We start from the raw sequence: 21063 nt of genomic DNA on the forward strand, positions 1-21063 counted from the left end.
AAGTCATTATTCTATCTTTTATTAGTCACGAATTTAATTTATTTATTTTTTTATATTTTTTGTTCACTAAATATATGACTTGTTTAGTGTAGATGAATAAAGGGTAAATTACAAATACAACTTTTGAGATTTTCTTAAAATACAGAGTGTTTCATGTAGTTTGAAAAATTACAAATACTCCCTTATTAGAATTTTTTATTTAACAAAATTAACTAAAAAAATAAATTTATAATTATTTTTCTATACAATAATAAAATTACATAAATTATTAATTAAAATATATTTTTAACATCATTAAAAATTATTAATTAACTTGATAATTTATTAATAAAATTGATAATTTATTATAAAATTAAAATTTTCAAAAAGTAAAATATAATTTTTAAAATTATAAAAAATAATTTATATTTTAATCAAATCACAAGAATTATATTTATAATTTACGTATAAAGGAACGATGACTTGTTCTAGTTACGTTTGCCATTTAAAAAGTACAGAGAAAAGCTTTCTTGCTCAACAAAAAAACTTATCCCAAAATTTATTTTCTTAAACCGAAAATCTTTTGTTTAGACACCGTTTGTGAAAGAAAACCCAATAACAAACAGCCAGGTGTTTCTTTATATTCCCAAAATACCCTTGTAGATAAAGGCTTATTTACCTCCACATCGCAATCGACGGCCCAGATAAAGCCGAAGCCCAGTTGGACCCGATCTACGATCTGGATTCTCCGAAGAACACGCAGTCATAGCCCACCGCTCAAGCAAACATTGAAGGATTAGGGCTTTCTAGTTACATAAATAGCCCAGACTCACACCTATTCTACTCATCTCTCTCTCTCTCTCTCTCTCAAATCTGCGCTTTGGGCTCCATTGTTGCAGGAAATCATGGGCAAAGGTCCTGGTCTTTACACTGATATTGGCAAGAAAGCTCGAGGTCTCTCTCTCTCTCTCTCTCTCTCTCTCTGTATATATATGTATATAGATATATTATACATATATGTTGGTGAAATGATTTGTATGTAGACATCATTTGTGTTTCATATTCAGTGATTATTGTATTGATTCAAGTTTTTATAGTGATTCAACTTTGGATTTGTTGTTGTAGATCTTCTCTACAAGGACTACCAGAGCGACCACAAGTTCACTATTACGACCTACTCGCCTACTGGAGTTGTGAGTTTTTTTTTTTTCTTTCTTATTTGGCTTTTTCGATCACTGGATGAAACTATTTTTTTCTCTTCATTATTTGTGTTTTTAATAGTACCTCTTGTTCGTTCGAATTCGTCACATAAAAATTCAGAAATAAGCTTCATAGGTTTGTGCGCTTTTGATTTATTTGGTAAATTTGTATTATATAGATATGTGCATATAGTTTAGGAGAGTCTGATACTATCTTCCCAATGATTCCTTGTGCTTTGCATAATCAGGCTATCTATGTAAGTGGTGTTTATCTTCATAATTTATGGTATTGAAATATGATTTGCTTCATGTTGCACAAACATTGCACAATATTATAAAATGTCTTGAGAAGTTCTTTTTTTGTAATCAACTATTGGAATTGGTAGCATGTGCATTTTTGTTACTGATTTAAGTTTGTTTTAATATGTTTGGTCTTTGTTCGTCTTTCCATTATGATCTGAATTACTGATGTTCTCTTTGCAATCCCATTAATTCATTGTACTTGTGAGGAACTTTAGACAGTTCATTGTTTTATATCAAGTTTTTTGGTGCTATGTTTACATTGTGTGTGCACTGTGCCGACAGTGAGAAATTTTGTTGGATTTATAGAAACATTACTCCTTATCATATATTAGTTAAATGCCATTGCTTATTTATCTAGCATTGGATTTGGATTTGTATTTGTTTGTCAGATTTTTAATGGGATTCATATTATATGGTCATTACTCCTTATCATATATTAGTTGATATGTTCCCATGGGCTTTTAGATGCTACTTTCATCCTGTACAAGCAAAGCATGCCATGATCTAATGGAGTGTATGGAATGTTAATGTCTTTCTTTTCCTTGTTTTAGGTTATTACTTCATCTGGAACAAAGAAGGGCGACCTATTTTTAGCTGATGTCAATACTCAGTTGAAGAACAAGAACGTCACAACCGATATCAAAGTGGACACAAACTCCAATGTGAGTTATATCTTATAATTTTATTTTTTTTAAATAAATAGTTATATCTTATACTTTACTTTAATTGGTTAAAAAGTTGATACTACTCAATCTTTTGCAGTTTGATATTATTAATGCCTCTTGAATAAAATTAAATGGATGCAAACCTGATTTGTGAAACCAAATTCTGATAGCCAATCTCCAATTTTTACTCACTATTACCTTGATGTGGTGAAATGAAAGAATTTGTTTTTGCACTTTTTCTAATTTTGTTTTATTTACTTTTCTATCATTTAAGTTAATAAATTATATTATTGAATTCAGTTAATAAATTAATTTAGATGAATACGTCGAATATTTGGCAATAGGCATGAAATGAACTCATTATTTCAACATGTTAATGTATTGAAGAAAAGATTGTGTTTTGTGTTACTCCTACATGACCTGGATAAATTTTCTTTACATCATTTTGCTTATTGAAGTGGGAATGGTGTTATCTTAACTTATGCATATATAATATATATACACGCACAATACTTTTTTATCAACAGAAAAAAAAGAGCACCTTGAGTTGGGTTTTGGCGTGGACTCTCTGCCCAATTTTTTCTGTTTTGATTATTGATTGTGTGATTCTTCGTGTGAGGTTATGTACATATTTTCACTAAATCACACTAGTTTCTACCACTAGACTCTGCATATTTTCTTGGGTGTTGGCATTTTTTGTACAAGAGATATGTTCTACAAACTACTTGTGTGCACAATTTATTATTATTATTTTTTTGTGTGGTCCATTTCTGTAAGCATGGGTTGATTTATCTGGCGTCATTCTCTTTTCTTTGACCATCTAACTGAAGTCTTGCTTATGCACCAGCTCTTAACTACTATCACAGTTGACGAGGCTGCTCCTGGGTTGAAGACGATCTTAAGCTTCAAAGTTCCCGATCAAAGGTCTGGCAAGGTAAGCAATCCGTTGCGTGATTTTTGTAGTAAATATTTTTTGTACTACAGTTGATGGGATCAGTTTCCTTTCTTTTTTCATGCAATGTGTTGGAGGAATTTAGGCTTCTGATGAAATCCTTCAGTTAGTTGCTGCATTTAATTTTCATAACATATTGAAGTTTGAGGTATTGCTGTATAATCACTAATCGTTTAGTGGTTTGTTACAGTTGGAAGTTCAATACTTGCATGACTATGCGGGGATAAGCACGAGCATTGGGTTGACGGCAAACCCCATCGTCAACTTCTCAGGTGTGTTGGGGAGCAATGTTGTTGCACTGGGGACTGATGTCTCCTTTGACACCAAAACGGGGGAATTCACCAAGTGTAATGCTGGATTCAGCTTTTCCAATGCAGACCTTATTGCTTCATTGACCCTGTGAGTAGTTTCATCTTTTAGAGGATTATTTACTAACTTTTATGTTTTTACCTGTCTACAATTTGCGGTAAAATCTTACGGTTAATAGGAGAATGGGTTGCTCTCCCTTCCTCATTTACATATTAATATTTATGTGGATTTTGGTTCATGTTGAGCATTTAATGAGAAATTTCCTGCTCCTCCTATCTTGAGCATATGTTCTAAAAAATAAGTGAACTAAATTTGGCGTATGATATGGTGGCAAGATTCAGAGGATTTCAGTTCTAAAGCTTCTCAATTCTTGGCTGGTGTTTGATGTTTGATTCTTCCACGCATAATGTGGTGTTGTTTCACTCAGGAATGAGAAGGGTGATGCTGTGAATGCATCCTATTACCATATGGTGAACCCGTTGGCTAACACATCTGTTGGGGCGGAGGTAACTCACAGCTTCTCAACCAGCAAGAACACATTCACTGTTGGCACTCAGCATTCGTTGGACCCATTGACCACAGTGAAGGCACGGGTTAATAGCTTTGGCAGGGCAAGTGCACTCATCCAGCATGAGTGGCGACCAAAGTCACTTTTCACCATTTCTGGAGAAGTAGACACCAAGGCTGTTGACAAGAGTGCCAAGTTTGGGTTGGCCTTGGCCCTCAAACCCTAGGTCGGTTATTCAGTTCTTTAGGTTGGTGGGAGCAATAACGACGTGGGCATGAGGAACTAGCATAGTTGCCTGTTTACACTTTATTCTGTTCCTATCAGTTGATTCTCATATTTTTGGTGGTTTTTTGGAATGCAGAAATAAATCTAGATATGGGTTTATGAACTTGTGTCGATACTTACATTCTCTTATTCATCCCTTGTTAAAACTGGGATGAGCACTTGATATTTGAAGAGCTTTAAGTCATTGACTTGAGATTTTGTTCCAATCCTACGATCTTCTACTTCTTTTTTGTTTGTTTGTCCTTTCATTGTGGTGTTTTTGTATACAGGTGTTACTGGTTGTTTGCAATGTGGGATGTTGCTACGAAGTTTTAGTCTTGCTTCCAAAATGTGATTGACAATTTCATTTGATGTATGCTCTGCTTATATGCATATTTCTTTGTTGCCATGGATTTTGGCCAGTTGAATTACTTGGTTGATCTGTCATGAGCATCCAAGGAATTGGGCAGCATAGATGATGTTCTGTTCCAATACTACACGTGCCATTTTATGTGTGCATTTTTTTTGTTGACTAAGCAAAAGCATGTCTATTTTCTTGTAGGCTGAGGCATATTGGTGCCATTTTGAGTTTTAATTTGCATTTTTTTTTATCTTAGCTTGAAACTTGAAAACATGAAAGAAGGTGATCATGAACATGTATGCATTTTTTGTTGACTAATAGAGCATTTCTATTTTATTGTAGCGTTTTGAGGCATTTGGTGCCATTTTGAGTTCTAATTTGCATTGGGTCGTTTGCTTGGAACTTGAAAGGATGAAAATATGGCTCTTGTGATGCACCATGCACACGTATGGGTAGTAGGATTCTTGTAACGATAAGCTTTGAAGGATTCGCAATCAGTTGCTTGCCCTAGGTCGGTCTGTCAAGGGAGAAGATGTTGATTCAGGATTATCATGTTGTTAATAGTTTCGACCATTTATAATTGATAAACTCAATCACACCAAGTGAGATCTTGAGCTCTGCCTCAAGATTCTATTAACATGGTCCCAAACCATTAAAAACAGCTCTCCTGATGTCAGTTACCATTGCACATTCCGTCTGAGGCACTTGGCTCGATGTGATGCATGCCTGAGTCAACTGCACATCAGCTAATATTCATTTTGAAGCCTGTTAATTTTTTATGTTCAAATTGATATGCATTACAAAAAAATTAACTTATTCAAACCTTGACATCTGATTGGCTCAACAAAAATTTACTGAAGATAAAAATTTAGCACATTTTCACTTCTGATTAGCTCAACAAAAGTTTATTTAACATAAATAAATTCAATTTCAACACATTGTAAAACTCATTAAATTTTAAAGTCAAATTAGTGTTCTAGTTTAAAGGACAACTGTTAAGGATGAAAATGCCTATCTAAATGAAAGTTTAGTCTAATTAAATTGCTTTGACTAATCCAATATCAATCACCGTAATATTGTGTTTGATTGGAAGATTTGATAAGGAATTAAGAAAAAAGAGAGGAAAATATAGATAAAATGTAAATAAAATATATTTATATTTCATTTAATTTCACACACCTTTTCCTTCTAGTTTTTCAAATCCTTCCCTAAATCTCCCACCTAAACACAACATAAAGGGTTGGCTTGGCGGTTAGTCACTTGACCCTTATGCCTCATGAAGCATCAAGTTTATGGTTCATCTTCATGAAGAGCTATTAATCCCTTTGGAACCCACATCCATAGCCTAATTTATCTGACCCACGTAAAGGGGCGTTTTTTTGTGAATCTCAGGATTAGTTGGGGTTTACCAGAATAACATATTATCAAAAGAAAAAAAAACTTTCCTATGCATTACTAAACCCATATTTGCAGCATATATGATCGTACTCCATAGTTCTATATCATTTAATCAACGACTAGAAAATTGAAGACAGATATGATGATTTCCTATATTAACATTTTAGCTCATAAACTAATGCTGAACACTGTCAGCTTGAAGAAGACCCTCGCGGATCTGCGAGGCGACATCTTTTACTGCACCAGGCCCATGTGGGATGAAAACTGCAGAGGACTTTGAGTTGGAACCAATTTCCTTCATGGTGTCGAAGTATTGCGTCACAAGCACCATGTCCATGATATCCTTGGCAGTTGTTCCAGGCACATTCTCAGAAAAAGCAAGCACGCTGTCCCTCAATCCATCTACAATAGCTTGGCGCTGCCTGGAAATACCGAGCCCTGAAAGGTATTTAGATTCAGCCTCCCCCTCGGCTCGCTTGATCTGCAATATTTTCTCTGCTTCAGCCTTCTCATTTGCTGCAACCCTCATTCTAGCAGCTGTTGTGATATAATTAAATTACAATGTAAAACATCTCAATTCTCAAACCTAGGTATGATGCATGATGAGTTTCAACATGTACCCAAAGATTTCTACTGAAATCATATTTACACGCAAAAGATGTTTGGCATTTACTTATAAATATTAAGACAATCCCATTATATATATATATATATATATATATGTATGTATCAGTTGAGGCATGTGCACTGTTACCTGCATTTATTTCATTCATCGCCCTCTTCACATGAATATCTGGTTCAATATCCACAATAAGAGTCTGGACTATTTCAAACCCATAGGCAGACATGGCCTACACAGATTATAGAAGGAAAGACAAAGGCAGTATAAGTGTTGACCTGATTGTCATTAAAAATGGATTCATATTTGTCAAGACAATTTGTCACCTTTTCAAGTTCTTCCTCCACAGCTTTTGCTATATCATTCTTCTGTTCAAAAGCAGAGTCCAAGTCCAACTTTGGTGCACTTGCCCTAATAACTGAACAGATCGAAGGAGGGGTAGCCCATTACTTTTAATACAAATCTCAACTGTTAATCCAGTACTATAAACAATTCTACCCAGCACAATGCATCATGTTTACAATTACAAGAAAAAAGAAAGAAGAAAAAAAAAACTAAGCTATGAAGGGGCGGGGCAGATATATGCCAGAGATGAGAATGTGGCATTGTAGCGAGTTCCCCAACCTATTTCATTGTATCATTACAAATTTACGAGCAGAACAAAGAATATTTGGACCTAAATCTACTCTCTTTCAAAACCTCAAGTTCAGCAGCAGTGGATCCGCTTTATGTTTTGAAAACTTATTGAGCCATTTGACATGTGTTCCACGATGTTTTAAATATCAGTTGGTACCTTGGCAGGAAACTTTTTCATCGCAACAAAGATGATAAAAGCTGCATCCACACCATCAAAAACATAGGCTTGGATTTGCTCTTTGGTGTTGGAAAGCTTATAGAAAGCATCAGGTCCTTTTCCTGACAAAGCACGGTATTGAATAGATGCAACCACATTGACAAAGACATGATCTTGAAATGAAAACAATACTCGCAATTTATGAACTGATGGCACCAGTATGCAAACAATTATCCACATCACACCTTGATTTATTGTTGAAATAAAAAAGCATTTCAATGAAAAGGGAGAAGCATAAAAGTAAGCTAAAGAGGTAACTTACGAGGAGTATTCCCCACATAATAAACAAAGAAATAAAGAGGAAAACAAATAAGTCTCAGAGAAGGAAAGCAAAGCAACTCTGATAGGTTGAAGGAACAAACAGGCAGAACTACATAAGAAGGCAAATGATATATACATAAGACAACAATTACCAAATGAAAATTTTATCAAATGTAATTGTACATATTAACCAAAGATGCATTTGTATAAATAGCTGAATAAATATGATTTCTTTTTTCTCACTACGTATATGACAATACAACTGTAGATGCTAGGGTGCTGAAGCACACCAAAGTGAAGCATTTTAAGGAAAGGGCAGAAAATATATGTTACAAAGATTTAGGAAATCTTTCAGCCTTAACTCAGAATATTGCATAAAAACAATGAAGTCAATCATTTTCTTGAAGCACCATAAACAAATAGTCAAATACATACACAACTACAAGCATGTCACTAAAAAGAGCGCACACAATGGAATTCTAAACGGTAAACTGACTGTTATCTTCAAGATATTATCACCTAAGACAATTGATAAACTTCAAGTCAGTTTTACTATTCCGAAAATTCAATTATGAAATCATGATTTCCTTTTGCACTGCAATAAACATTGTAAGAAAGCAGGTATTCAACTGTTTATATTAAGAGTTCAACTTCTTCATGAACCACCAGAACAAAAACAGTTTCTGGTTATTATTTTTGGTTCAACAACAATTTATGATTTAACTTGATAACATAAAAAGTATGCATCATAATAACTGAATAGCCAAAGAGAATTTATAAGGACCTATTTCATTTCGGGTGATGCCACTTAGGCCAAAAAATTAGACTCACTTTTCAAACCCAATGATGTGCCATTGCCTTAGAAAATCTAAGGCAACACTGTCTCTCTTGTCTTCTCTAATTGTCAATCAATCATCTTAGTCTAGAAAGTGGGTCTAAAAAATTGACTTGTATATCATTTTCCATTTCATAATTAAATTACTTCAAACAATGGACATTGGATAAGTAGAACAATGTTAACTTGTCATATTTGTAAGACATGTTACAATGATCTGATAGATTACCAAAAGTTTGAGGCAAACATCATATAGGTGATCCAGTCTGGTTTCCAGCCTGTCATCTTTTTCTGGTTCTTTTCTTTTTCTTTTTTTATTTTTGAACATTTGGACATTAAAATTTTTCAGCGAGTTGATGCTACTTACATTTGATTTAACAAATTGAAGAAGCACAAATAAGCATATGTAAAAGCCAATTAGTGATAGTTGTATAAGAAATACAAGCAGAATAGAGAAACTTCATGCCTTAGTTTTTGTTTCACAGCAAACATCAAGCTGTCGAAGACGTAATGATAATTTCCCAGCTAACTTGTACCCAAAATACCACGGTATGCAGTGACACCCTGGCTCAAGCTCATCATCAAACTTCCCAAAATGCTCCCTAACAGCAACTGTAGACTGATCCACTTGAATGCAACACCCATAGTTCAATCCTATAAGTGAGATGAACTTATGCAGGTGAATTTAGAAATTCTAGTAATAATTACCCAAAATGCAGCAAAATTTGATAAAATGAAAAAATGAAAAATCAAGTAACCTATCAGCCATAGAGAGCTTTTATTTATATTTTTGTTCTATCAACTTTTTTTTTTTTTTTAATCGGCAAAAAAGAAACTATGTTCTATCAACTTGATGCAACATACATAAAATATAAGCTACTTCATTAATCTTAAAATTTTGATATGAACTCAGATAACACTTTACATTATTCTGATTGGAAAAGCATACTTATCAACAAACAAACAAACAAAAAAATGATCTGGTTGGAAGCTTTTGAGCAGTTGAGAGATTTTAATTAGTTTCTACAATGGAAAAGGGCAAGGGACAACAACAAAAACAGTAAAAGCATAATTTTCATATAATGGGTGGAAGTTTAGTTACAAAAAATCAATATATATTATGTGAAGGATCCATTGAAACTAAATTTTCCCTTAAATCCCAAGATGATAAGAGTCTTATATAAATAATTTTTTATTTACAGTTTGTTGTTTTCAATTCCAACTGAACAAATCATTATGGTTTTAGCTTCCAGGGTTTTCTTATAGAAATTTCCTCAAAAATCTATACATACAAATAAGAGAAACATATTAAAATGAAGAATTTTAAATCATCTAGGATGGCCACCTAAAACATGTTTTTCCCAGTGAGCACCACCTACGATCTTATTCTCTATCAGTTCATCATGCAATTTCTATGTTCCTTTAGACTAAGATTCTTTTTAGCCTAGTTGTTTCCCTTGTAGCAAATAGATAACTCAACTGCAGAAGACTACAAGCCCAACAACGAAAAAGATGGGATGAAAACAAAACAAAAAAAAACCAAAAAAAACAAAATTTTAAACATCTAATCTAGTATTAGTTTCACAGTACGATAAATTAACAAATACTGCTAATCCCATCCTAGAGATATATAATTTTCTTCCCGAGCTATTTTGATTTGTAGTTCCATTTATTCATTTCCCAACACTACTCTTATTTGATTGAAAAAGCATACTTCAATACAATCTTATTTCACCATCTAAAAAAAAATACAATCTTATTCATTTAAAAGTATGAAAAATATTCAGAACATTTTTAAGGAAATAACTACTTGATCAGAAAACAGTTTTAACTTCTCAGAGCAGAGCAACAAACCACACATAACCTGATAGGACAACATTAAAGAAGGATTGAAGGTATCAAAAAAAAAAAAAAAATCCTCTCAATGGCATATATAGGTTTCGAAGCACAACCACCGAGGAAATCAAAAACAAAAATCAAGAATAAAATTCTTGAAAGTAAAGGAAACAAAAGGGAAATTCAATTTGAATCATGTTATGCCATAGAATTTAACTATAACTGATGCGGAATGGAGCGAGATTAACATAAGCATTCGAGAGAGACTGATGTCTACTACAACTTAGGGGTGTAACTTAGGCGGGCTCAACTAGGGATGGCAATTTGAAACCGGCCCGATGGGGATCCAACCCCGAATTGAGCGGGTTTTTCTCGAAAAATACCCCCGACGGGACGGGGATGGTATTTAAAAACCAATCCCCGAACAGATTCGGGCCGGGGACGGGGATAAGTGTCCCAGCCCCGTACCCGGCCCGTCCCCGTCCCCGATCCCCGGCCCGATTTATCCCCGATGTTAAATTACGATTTTACCCTTATATATATACTATGAAGCACGGATACGGACACGGACACGCATACGGACACGGACACGTCAATTTTTAAAAAATGGAGACACGGACACGGCAGGGGACACGGCAGATTTTTTAATTTTTTTATAAATATTTTTATTTTAATACATATTAATTATTTTTTTTATTTATTATATTTTTTAAGTAATATGTTCTAATTAATTTTTTTATTTTATTTTATATACATGTTTATTTATTTTTATTAATATGTATAAGTATATATAATATAATAGTTATATAATAATAACTGGTGGCATCCTTTATAACTATTATAATAATAATACTTTCAGTTATTATTATAATATAATAATAATAGTTATATTATATATATATATATATGAATCCAGCAGATTACAATAATAGTTATATATTATATACATATATGAATCTAGCAGATTAAAGAAGATAAAGACGCGACTGAGAGAGAGAGAGGAAGAAGCGATCGATCGCGATCGCGACCGCGAGGGAGAGAAGGTGAGAGAGAGAGATCGTCGAAGTCGAAGGGCGACTGGATCGTCGAAGTCGAAGGGAATGGAGGTCGCCGGCGAGTCGACTGGACTGGATCGAAGTCCAGGTTTGTTTCAAGACCTTTACTCTTCTCCTTTACTCTTCTTTTTTGCTCTCTGTGTCCAGATTTGGACACGCGTGTCCAGATTTGGTGGACACCCCGTGTCAGACACTGCCACGGCATGAAATCTGCCGTGTCCATGCTTCATAGTATATATATATATATATATAAACCAGGTCTCAGTCTCAGATCTCATTTCTCTCTTCTCTACCCCATCTCCGTCTCTCAACTCTCTCTACCTCACTGACTTCTCTCTCTCTCTCAAATCCACCACCACCGCCGTCCAGCTCGCACCACCACCACCACATCGCGTCTCTCATCCACTTCCTCTCTCTTGACGTCGACAACCACCACCGTCTTCTAGCTCGTACCACCACCACCACCACCGCGTCTCATCCACTCCCTTTTCTCGACGTCGCCGACCACCACCACCACCACCACCACCACCACCACCGCGTCTCATCCACTCCCTCACAGATCAGATCTTCTTTTTTTTTTTTGTTTTCAGATCTGTTTCACAATTTTTTTTTTTGTTTTTAGATCTGTTTCAGATCTGTCTCGGATGATGAGTTGCATTTTCTGATGATGTTGTTGATGTTGTTGTATTTTCGAATGACATTGATGAGTTGTATTTTTGCCATCCATTAATAATTTTGTTTCAGATCTGTTTTTAGATAATGAACTTGTTGTTGTTGTTGTTGATGTTGAGTTGTATTTTCTGAAACTTTTTTTTTTTTTTAGCCGAGGAATGCTCGGGGTCGGGGAAACCCGATCCCGTTGGGGGTGGGGGCAATGATAGGTTCCCCGTCGGGGATCGGGGCCGGGGGAAATTCGAACATCGAGGATCGGGGACGGGGAGTGTGATCCCCGGCCCCGCTGATTAAGGCCGAAATGTACGTCATTGAGGCCATTAATTAGAATCTCTTAACTGCACTTGCTGGTCAAACTGTATATTTTATGTGTGTTGAGTGTCAATCAGGTTGTACATCGTTGGAGCATAAAATGAGCAAAAAGACAGAATTTGGGCAGAGTTGACTTTCCCGCACGTGTGTTGACTTTTTTTGCACGTGCGTTGACTTTCCCGCACATGCGTTGACTTTTCTGGGAAAGTCAAACCGACGTTTTAAACCTGTTTGGATGAGATTGGAAGTATAAAAAGGCTGGATTAGGGTTCTGAATTTGTTTTGACCGAAAGAGAGAGGCTAGGGTTTGGAAGGGAAGAAAAACAAAAAGCTTCAAGGATGTCTTCCATGGTGGTTTCTTCTCCATCTACCTCCTTTCACTCCTCCATGAGTGGCTAGTCTCATTTTCTAGGGTTTTGATGAAACCCTAGCCATGTAATTATTTAGTTTTCTTTTTTATTTTAAATTATGTAAAGGTTTGAACATTTGTATGGTGATTTAGAAGTTTCTTTTATATAATTTTTATTATTCCTTAGAATATTTGACTTTCTGTGATTGTTGAATGTTATCCATACAATTGTTTTCTATTCCTTCACATTCAAGGTATGAGACGAACCATACTACGAGGAACGAGTCGTATCACTACCTTAGTTTAGAGTGAACGGTTCGTATTACTTGAGATGGTTCGTACTCGTACATTGAATGTGATGATCTTCTTGTTAAATGCTTTGAGCTTGTAGTTGCGAAGCATTAATCCGTTCAAACCATAGCATAATTGATTTCAATTAGAAACCTTAATTACGTGGCTAGTGGTGGACTCTTTGCCCTAGTTTTTCCCCCAATTCAGTAAATCCAATTACATTTATTATTGATAATTTAATTCCTTAGTTTAATTTATTCGTTATTAAATTAGGTTATAATCATTCAATCTTTTTATCAAAATTAATTTAGGAATTTAACAATTAAATTAGGTTAATTTCACAATAGTCCCTGTGGATCGATACCTGAACTTGCCATTATTCTAAAATAATTTGGTGTAGTTTAGTATTTAATTTTGGTGTGCTCAACGACCCATCACCCGCCCCGCCCCATTGCCATTCCTAGGCTCAACCCGAGCAACCCGAACCCAGCCCCAATTTTTTTAGGGCTTGGACAAGATATTTTTAAATTCGGTATTGATTTGGGTAAAAATTCAAAAGTCCGAATTAAATTTGGACAGGCTCGAACAAAGACATCAAACAACCCGAGTAATCCGAAACCTGAATTATATATATATAGATATATAAAAATATTAAATATATATATAAATTATTAGCCATTACATGATATTAAAGTAATTTAGATTATTAAATCATATTGAATATATATTATATATACAAATAACATAAAATCTTACCTTTTTATTTTTATTTTTATTCATAAATTGTAAAGACTACTATAGCAGTATCTCTGTTACATTATATAAATTATTTGTTTTGATGTTATTAATGATTTTCTATATATAAAAAAAAATTATAAATAGAGTCAAATTTTAATAATTTAATAATATAGCTGCAAAAAATATATATATAATTTGGGCAATTCAGGTTTAACACGGGTCAGGCTTGGGCAAACGGCCTCGGGTTACAATTTGGGCTTGGGCGGGCCTAGATAGATCTCAGCACAACTTGGGTTGAGCTTGGACAATCTCCGAACCCGCCCAAGTTGCACCCATACCACAACTATTGTATGTAGTCAAGTCCATCAAGCAAGATCAATCAATTAAACAAGTAAAATAAAATTAACAGTTAATTAAATACTATTAAATTTCCAAAAAATTCATCATGGATAATAAATAAGCTAATGACTTGCAAAACAAAAATTCCAAAAGCAAAACCACAAATTCTTAATATGAACAACAAAATTGAGATTTGATACAAACAATATAACAAAACTACAAAGCGAAAAACAAATCTCAGTGATATATTTCTCTAGTTTCGATATCAAATTCATACAAGAATCGACTACTTATTCCAAAAAAAAAAAAAAGGCTCTATTTTCGGATGAACAGACCCTAATTCATCAAAGTTACTATTGAACAAGCATTCATGAGTGGCGAACATATACATATATACTTGCAGTAAAGAAGCGAAGAAACGATGAGAGAGAAACAGAGAAAAGATTGGTACCGGGGAGAGAGAGAGAGAAGAGCTGTGAATGTTTAAGCAGAGAAAATGGTTTGGTTTTGGCTTTTAAAAGAGTTTTAAAAACTTAAATTGAGTCGTGAATGTTGAAGCAGAGAAAAGGGTTTGGCTTTGAATTTTAAATTGTGTTTTGTGACGTGTGGTTGATCATGGATTTTGAAAATAACTTTTTTGAATTAAATTTTGAATTATGTGTTTGATTATGAATTTTGAGAAGGGTTTTAAAAAAAATTGATTGGAATCGTTTGGGATGTGAGTTGACTTTTTAATTTTTTAATTATTTTTTAGTCTATAATTAAAAAGTCTTATTTTAAAATAATTTTTTTGAATTTTTGAATTTTTATAAAAAAACCAAATAATTATAAATTAAATATAAATATATTTTCTTATTTAACTAAAATAACTTATTTTATTTTATTTTATATGACTATTTTAACTCCAAAGGCATGTCAAACTAACCTTTTAAAAGAGAGCTAAACATAGCCTTGGTCCTGTTACCGTAGAGAGAGAGAGACAGCGCTATGAATGTTTAAACAGAGGTTGCGATAACAGATAGTTATTAAAATCGCAATCTCAAGATTCTACTTACTTACGGTACTATACTGAATTACCGTAACCAATATTATAGGGTTTTTATAGATTCTCTCTGTAGAATCCCTAATAAATCGCACTTTCAATTAAAGGAAGCACAACACAACAAATGCTCCGTTTGATTTAGATTTTTTTAGGCACTTGTTTTTTAGTTGATACGGATAAGTTATAAATAATTTAAAAAAAATTTGCTTTGACAAAAAGGACCACATTTTCACTAAAAAAAAAAAAATCTTTAGGACAATTACAAAAAATAAAAAAATAAAAAAATCCTTTGAGACTTATAATAAAATAAATATTAATTTTTTTATTTTGTCAATTTAAATTACAATATTTTGATTTGCTTTCAATATATTAAAAAAAAGAATATTTTTGTTATTAAATTCAATGTAAGTGTACATAAAATATTTAAAATATTTTTTTTATTAAGTTTAATGATTAAAATATATATATATTTTTTTTGTTAAATTTTACTTATAGACAAATAATTTAAATTGAAAATAAATAAAAAATTTAGAGTCAAATTTTTTTAAACATTCATTACGTAAACTTTTAGGATAATGATAAGATTTAAACATCTATGTTGGCATTAACTTTTAGATTAATTTGAGACTACTTGGACATTTTTCAATTTTAAATCTAAACTTCAAAGAATTTGGTATTTTCAAAAATGTATTTATTATCTATTTTCTTGAATACAAACGTGTTGAATTGACTTAATTTTTGAGATTTAGATAAAACAAAAATATAACGAATAGTTTTTAAGCCTCTGTTTGGCAAGTTGGTTCTTGGGCTTTTTTGGCTATTTTAGCCACAAAAGACAAAATAGGCTATTTTAGCCATAACAAACAAAACATCACATCCAACCCATAATCATTACATTTTTCTCTCACAAAAAAGCTCAAAAAAGCCAAAAAGCCCTTCCCAAACCAAGCTTTTAAGCCCAGGCTAAAATAGCCAAAAAAGCCAAAAAGCCAAAAAGCCAACCCACTTCCCAAACGGAGTCTTATCCCATAACAATCCCGTGACTTTGTTCCTAATAGTCATAACATTATTAAAAAGGAAACGGTTACTTTAGTTTAGATTTTGGATTGGAGTGTTATTTGGGTTATAGGCCGTTTTAATGATTTAAATTGCTTTGACATTTTGTATATTTCATTCAAAAAAAATTAAGTCGATCCGTAACTTGTTCAATTTTTTAATAAAAAATAATTGTATTTTCAAAAACAAACCATATATTTTTTTAGTGACAAACGTAATAAATTGAACAAATAACAGTTATTAGATCGACATAATTTTTTTGAATAAAATACACAAAGTGTCCGACAAAATAAACGGTTCAAATTATCAAAACGAGATCCGTGGTGAGTCTTACAGGTTCAAACAAATGGGCGAAATTGTGAATTTTTTTCATTCAACAAGGTTGTTTGGAAAGTTGACTTTTTGCCAATTTTTTTTTTTTTATTTATATATTTTAAAAACGTATAAAAAAACACCAACAAAATTTAAAAATTTAAAAGTCATTAAAAAATAAGTTATACATTTCATGTCTTTTATATAATTTTATAAAAAATATTTGCAAATATATTAATCTTTTACACCTCATAAAAAATATCAAAAAATTAAAAAGTCAAATTTCAAACCACACCCTAATATAGCATTAATAGTTGTCTAATTTGTCTTGCTGTTAATTTCTTTAAATGTGAAGAATTCTACACTTTTTTTATTATTTGTTGATTCAAAATTCTACCCTTCTCAGCTTTGGTGCAAAGAGTATAAGCATACCCGTGAAAGACGTATACTCTAGCTAGTAGGGATGTTCGCGGTTCGATTACCGATTGGAGAACCTTCAATTTATCATTTGTCTGTTGGATTGATGGATTAGAAAAAATCAATCCGTATTGGTCCGTTAGATTGGCGGATACGAATTGAGCAGATTGACGGATGAATGCGAATTAATTTTGGCGGTTTAAGTTTTTACAAATTTTGAACATAATACAATAACTTGTCAACATTTTTTTGAATAACAATCCAACTCAACATAATTAAAAGATTATCAAGTAAATTGTTAAATACCAATAATAAATATATGAGAAAATCATGCATTATCAAAACTATTTCATTACTTTTTTTTATATTCAAAAACTATTGAATTTGATTTTTTTTTTTAAAAAAATTAAGCCTCATATTTTCCACACAAAAATACCAAATATTAATACTTAACATTTGATAAAAGGGTTTTCAAATTAAAAATACAACAGAATATCTAAACTCTTTTTCAATTAAAAATACAAACATAATATCTAAACAAATTGAAAATACAAAATCTTACAAATTACCAAGGGTGCTCACGGTTTGAAGGTTCAGTTGTGGCCAAAGGAATATCAAATCTGCCAATTAGGTGGATTGAAAAAAATCAATTCACAATCATCCGCTTGTCATCGCATATTCATCCAAAATGCGACGAATCGGTTCGATTCTATTGGTTTAAACATATCAAAATATTCTCTAAGCACCCTTAGGGTGTGTTTGTTTGGACGGATTGAATAATGAGGGATTGTAATCCATCGGACTATTAGTCTTGGGATACATTGTTCCCAGACTATTTGGTTGGACTGGTTTTGTATCATATGTTTGTTTAGTAATGGGATTAGATATCTCGATTGGACTATTTTTAATGAATCTAGTGTTTAGTTGGACGGACTGGATAAAGATAAATGTTCAAAAGACTATTTTGCCCTTGTTATTTATAATTTTTATTTAATATATAATTTTAAATTTGTAATCTATAATTTATAATTTAACAACACTAAAATTTTCTAATTTATAAGGCCATAATTTTTATTTTATTATTTTCAATAAAATTAAATTTATAATTTATATTTTTTATGTAATACATGATTTTAAATTAACAACACAAAAAAATAATTTTATTTAATATATAAATTTAATTTTTTAACAACACTAAAAAAATTTAATTTATAAGGCCATAATTTTTAATTAAATTAAATTTATAATTTATATTTTTTATTTAATATATAATTTTAAATTAACAACACTAAAAAAATAATTTATAAACGTTCAAAAGACTATTTTATCATTTTTCAATTATTTATTAAGTAATAGCATGAGAGTAAAATGGACATTTCACACGTTAGTTCCATGGGATACCAATCCCATGAAAATAATCTCACCCCTCCCCCTTTTTTTTTTTTTTTTTTGAACTCGAAAAAAGGATGTTCTGTGGGGGCATCACTACATCCGTAGGCCCAGTCTCCGGGGCAATCGGTTGCCGGCCTGATTTAACCCAACCCAAAGGAAGGGACCCACCACCGAGTCATCATCAACCGCCCCAGCCATGGCCAAGTTTCGATCGGAGTACAGCACGAGGTCTCAGAAGAGAGCCCCTGAAAAATCTAGGATTTTCGCGCCCCCTAGGAGTTGAACTTGACTCATGGCTGTGGAAAAGCAATACCTTCACCACTGGGCCACCACCCTCGGTGGTATCTCACCCCTCCCCCTAGGATACAATAATCTTTCATATGAGGAACTAATAGTCCGGAGAGACTATTAATCCGGAGCAAAAAAATTGAATCAAAATAATGAATTATTGGACTAATAGTTCAATCCCATGAAATAATTCCTCAAAACAAACACACTCTTAGTAGCTAGTAAGTCCCATTGCAATGATTTCTTCTTCTTTATTTTTTTAAATGCCCCATACGTGGAATTATTTGGAACCCGAAAACTTTTTAGAAACAAGAATGTTTCAAAAAGTGATCAAAATAAAATGTAAATTTGTAATTAAAACTCACCCCATATTAAATGTGAATCTATATATCATATGACTAAGAAAACATTAAAAAGCACATTTGTTCCGAAAAGCAAACTTTAGATACCTTTATTATGAATAAAACCTTGAGTTGGTACGGAAATCAGCAAAATAAATATAACTAGATATTGACTATAGCAGATATGATACTCATTTTGAATTAGTACAAATTTATCAATCAGTCAAGCAAGGGACACTGGGCAAAATTGGACCATTTTTCCTTCCAGCAACATTTTGACATAACGACGTCGTTTCTTTACACAGTTGAGTTGATTGAAGGTAGATGTCATTCATATATATATCTTTGCATGGAACTGTCTCACTGCATGCAAAGTATATCGCTGTGTCTTCCTCCGACGTCCCGTAAATATAACTGTATTTGATATTGCTAATTTGCACGGCTGATTTCTGAGAAAGTTAATTAAATTAATCACAATGTTAAGTTAGATTAATGTATTGTGAAAAGATCAAAAAATTACTATTTTTGAGTACAAAACTAAAAAATCCAAGTAAAAAAGGAGTCATAGTCGTAGAGTAAGAAATGCTCACTTGATTTTTACAATGTGTGTGGTCACAATAGTATTGATCGATGACGATGGGATGAACTGAACCAATGGATCTTATATGCTCAAACACAATGTTCTTAGCAAATCCGCTCCCTCCCTAAGCATGCCAAAGGGACAATATAATTAACAACAAAACTAACGAGAAAAATAGTTATTTATCAAATAATATAAAAATGGCATTATTGATATTAATAGGCATTGAGTTTTTTTTTTTTTTTTTTATTAAAGTGATAAACTTACAAATTTGCCTCATATATTATATTCTTGATATCATGACTCTAATAATCATATGTTCACAAATTACCTGCCATGTTTTGATTCTTGCTCCATTTGAAGTTCCTCTGAATTCCACATTGCTTACATAGACATTCTCTACTGTCTCATATTGCCCTCTTATACCTAAACTTCCAATACTTTTACCAAAGAAGAATTAAAAAATAAATGAAATCAATTTCAAAATAATAATAACAATAACAAAAGAAAGAGGGAACTGTAAAAAGGTTTTCCCTGTTACCTTATGCCATGACCTGGTCCACATGTGGTCATGCTAATGTTGAGATATGATGAACCATCTCCGATGGAAATACAGTCATCACCTGCATTAATATTTTTGACTTAAAATTTGATAAACAACCAAATTAAAATATACGTATGTAAAGCACCATGCATTGACTTTCAGTTCCAAATCTTTTGGATGATTGCAAAATGCTTCCAATGGTAGAATTATGTAGGAATCTCGAAACAGAAGATCTTGCACAATAATTTTTTTTTTGGTCACACGGTATAAAATTAAGAGAGATAGTATTATAATGTTTGATAATATACCAGTCCCAATGTGAGTTTGGCTTATGAAGACGTGTGTGGAATGTTGAATGTGTATGCCATCAGTATTTGGGCTATCGCCGGGGGCAATGATGGTGAGATTATAAACATACACCCATGTCGACCTTTCCAACGCCATGTGCATTTGAGGGCTGTCTATGAAGGTTAGGTCACTTATATGCACATGGTTGGAATGTGCTATTACGAACCCCTGTAAAAACATGAAAATTTATTAAATGTTTTTAAAATATTATTTTTCAATATTATGTAGTACTTACAATGTAAACATAGGAACAAAATAATTTAAAATAAAGAATCTAGTGTCACTCACCGTTGGTTTTGACCCATGGTACTGAAAAGAAGAAAAGAAACTTATATTAGTAAAGCCAACAAAAAATATTTATTTTGTACAAAAAATTTAAATTAAAATGGCGTGACAGTGATAATTATTTTAAAAATAATTAAATGAAGTGAGAGAGGAGGCTTCTTGCCTTTCTATTGTGATTGACATTGGAGGAACCCCACCATTTGGTACCCTGGGCATTAATAGTACCAGAGCCATAAATGTAGAGACCATTGATCTCAACAAAGCCTATCCATTGACGGCAGTTACTTCCGTCGCACTTCCATTTTGAAGGATGACTTGGTGCTGTTAGGTTTCCATCTATCTATAATAAACCATATCAAT

At 32.7% G+C, this 21063-nt stretch overlaps 3 protein-coding genes across 3 annotated transcripts; 1 reads left to right on the forward strand and 2 right to left on the reverse strand.

Moving 5' to 3' along the window:
• The first annotated feature begins 479 nt into the window (after positions 1–479).
• On the forward strand, positions 480–4406 carry LOC114319025 (mitochondrial outer membrane protein porin of 34 kDa). Its single transcript, XM_028265999.2, has 6 exons — positions 480–933; positions 1105–1172; positions 2033–2143; positions 2994–3080; positions 3289–3497; positions 3835–4406. Exons 1-6 carry the CDS (start codon positions 885–887, stop codon positions 4139–4141), a joined length of 831 nt encoding a protein of 276 aa, XP_028121800.1. The 5' UTR covers positions 480–884; the 3' UTR covers positions 4142–4406.
• Positions 4407–5669: 1263 nt separating this feature from the next.
• On the reverse strand, positions 5670–9158 carry LOC145824511 (hypersensitive-induced response protein-like protein 2). The gene is made up of 3 exons (XM_082924395.1): positions 6884–9158; positions 6693–6789; positions 5670–6475 (listed from the first exon to the last, which is right to left on the reverse strand). Exons 2-3 carry the CDS (start codon positions 6784–6786, stop codon positions 6114–6116), a joined length of 456 nt encoding a protein of 151 aa, XP_082780521.1. The 5' UTR covers positions 6787–6789; positions 6884–9158; the 3' UTR covers positions 5670–6113.
• A 10003-nt stretch (positions 9159–19161) lies between these two features.
• Positions 19162–20679, reverse strand: LOC114318992 (putative polygalacturonase At2g43860). Its single transcript, XM_028265967.2, has 4 exons — positions 20379–20679; positions 20068–20149; positions 19858–19966; positions 19162–19395 (listed from the first exon to the last, which is right to left on the reverse strand). The coding sequence occupies exons 1-4, from the start codon at positions 20596–20598 to the stop codon at positions 19162–19164; spliced, it is 645 nt and encodes a 214-aa protein (XP_028121768.2). The 5' UTR covers positions 20599–20679.
• Between the last annotated feature and the right edge of the window lie 384 nt (positions 20680–21063).

The sequence above is a fragment of the Camellia sinensis genome, chromosome 1 (assembly GCF_055761805.1).
Source record: "Camellia sinensis isolate YWXY chromosome 1, ASM5576180v1, whole genome shotgun sequence".
In the NCBI taxonomy this organism is placed as follows: domain Eukaryota; kingdom Viridiplantae; phylum Streptophyta; class Magnoliopsida; order Ericales; family Theaceae; genus Camellia; species Camellia sinensis.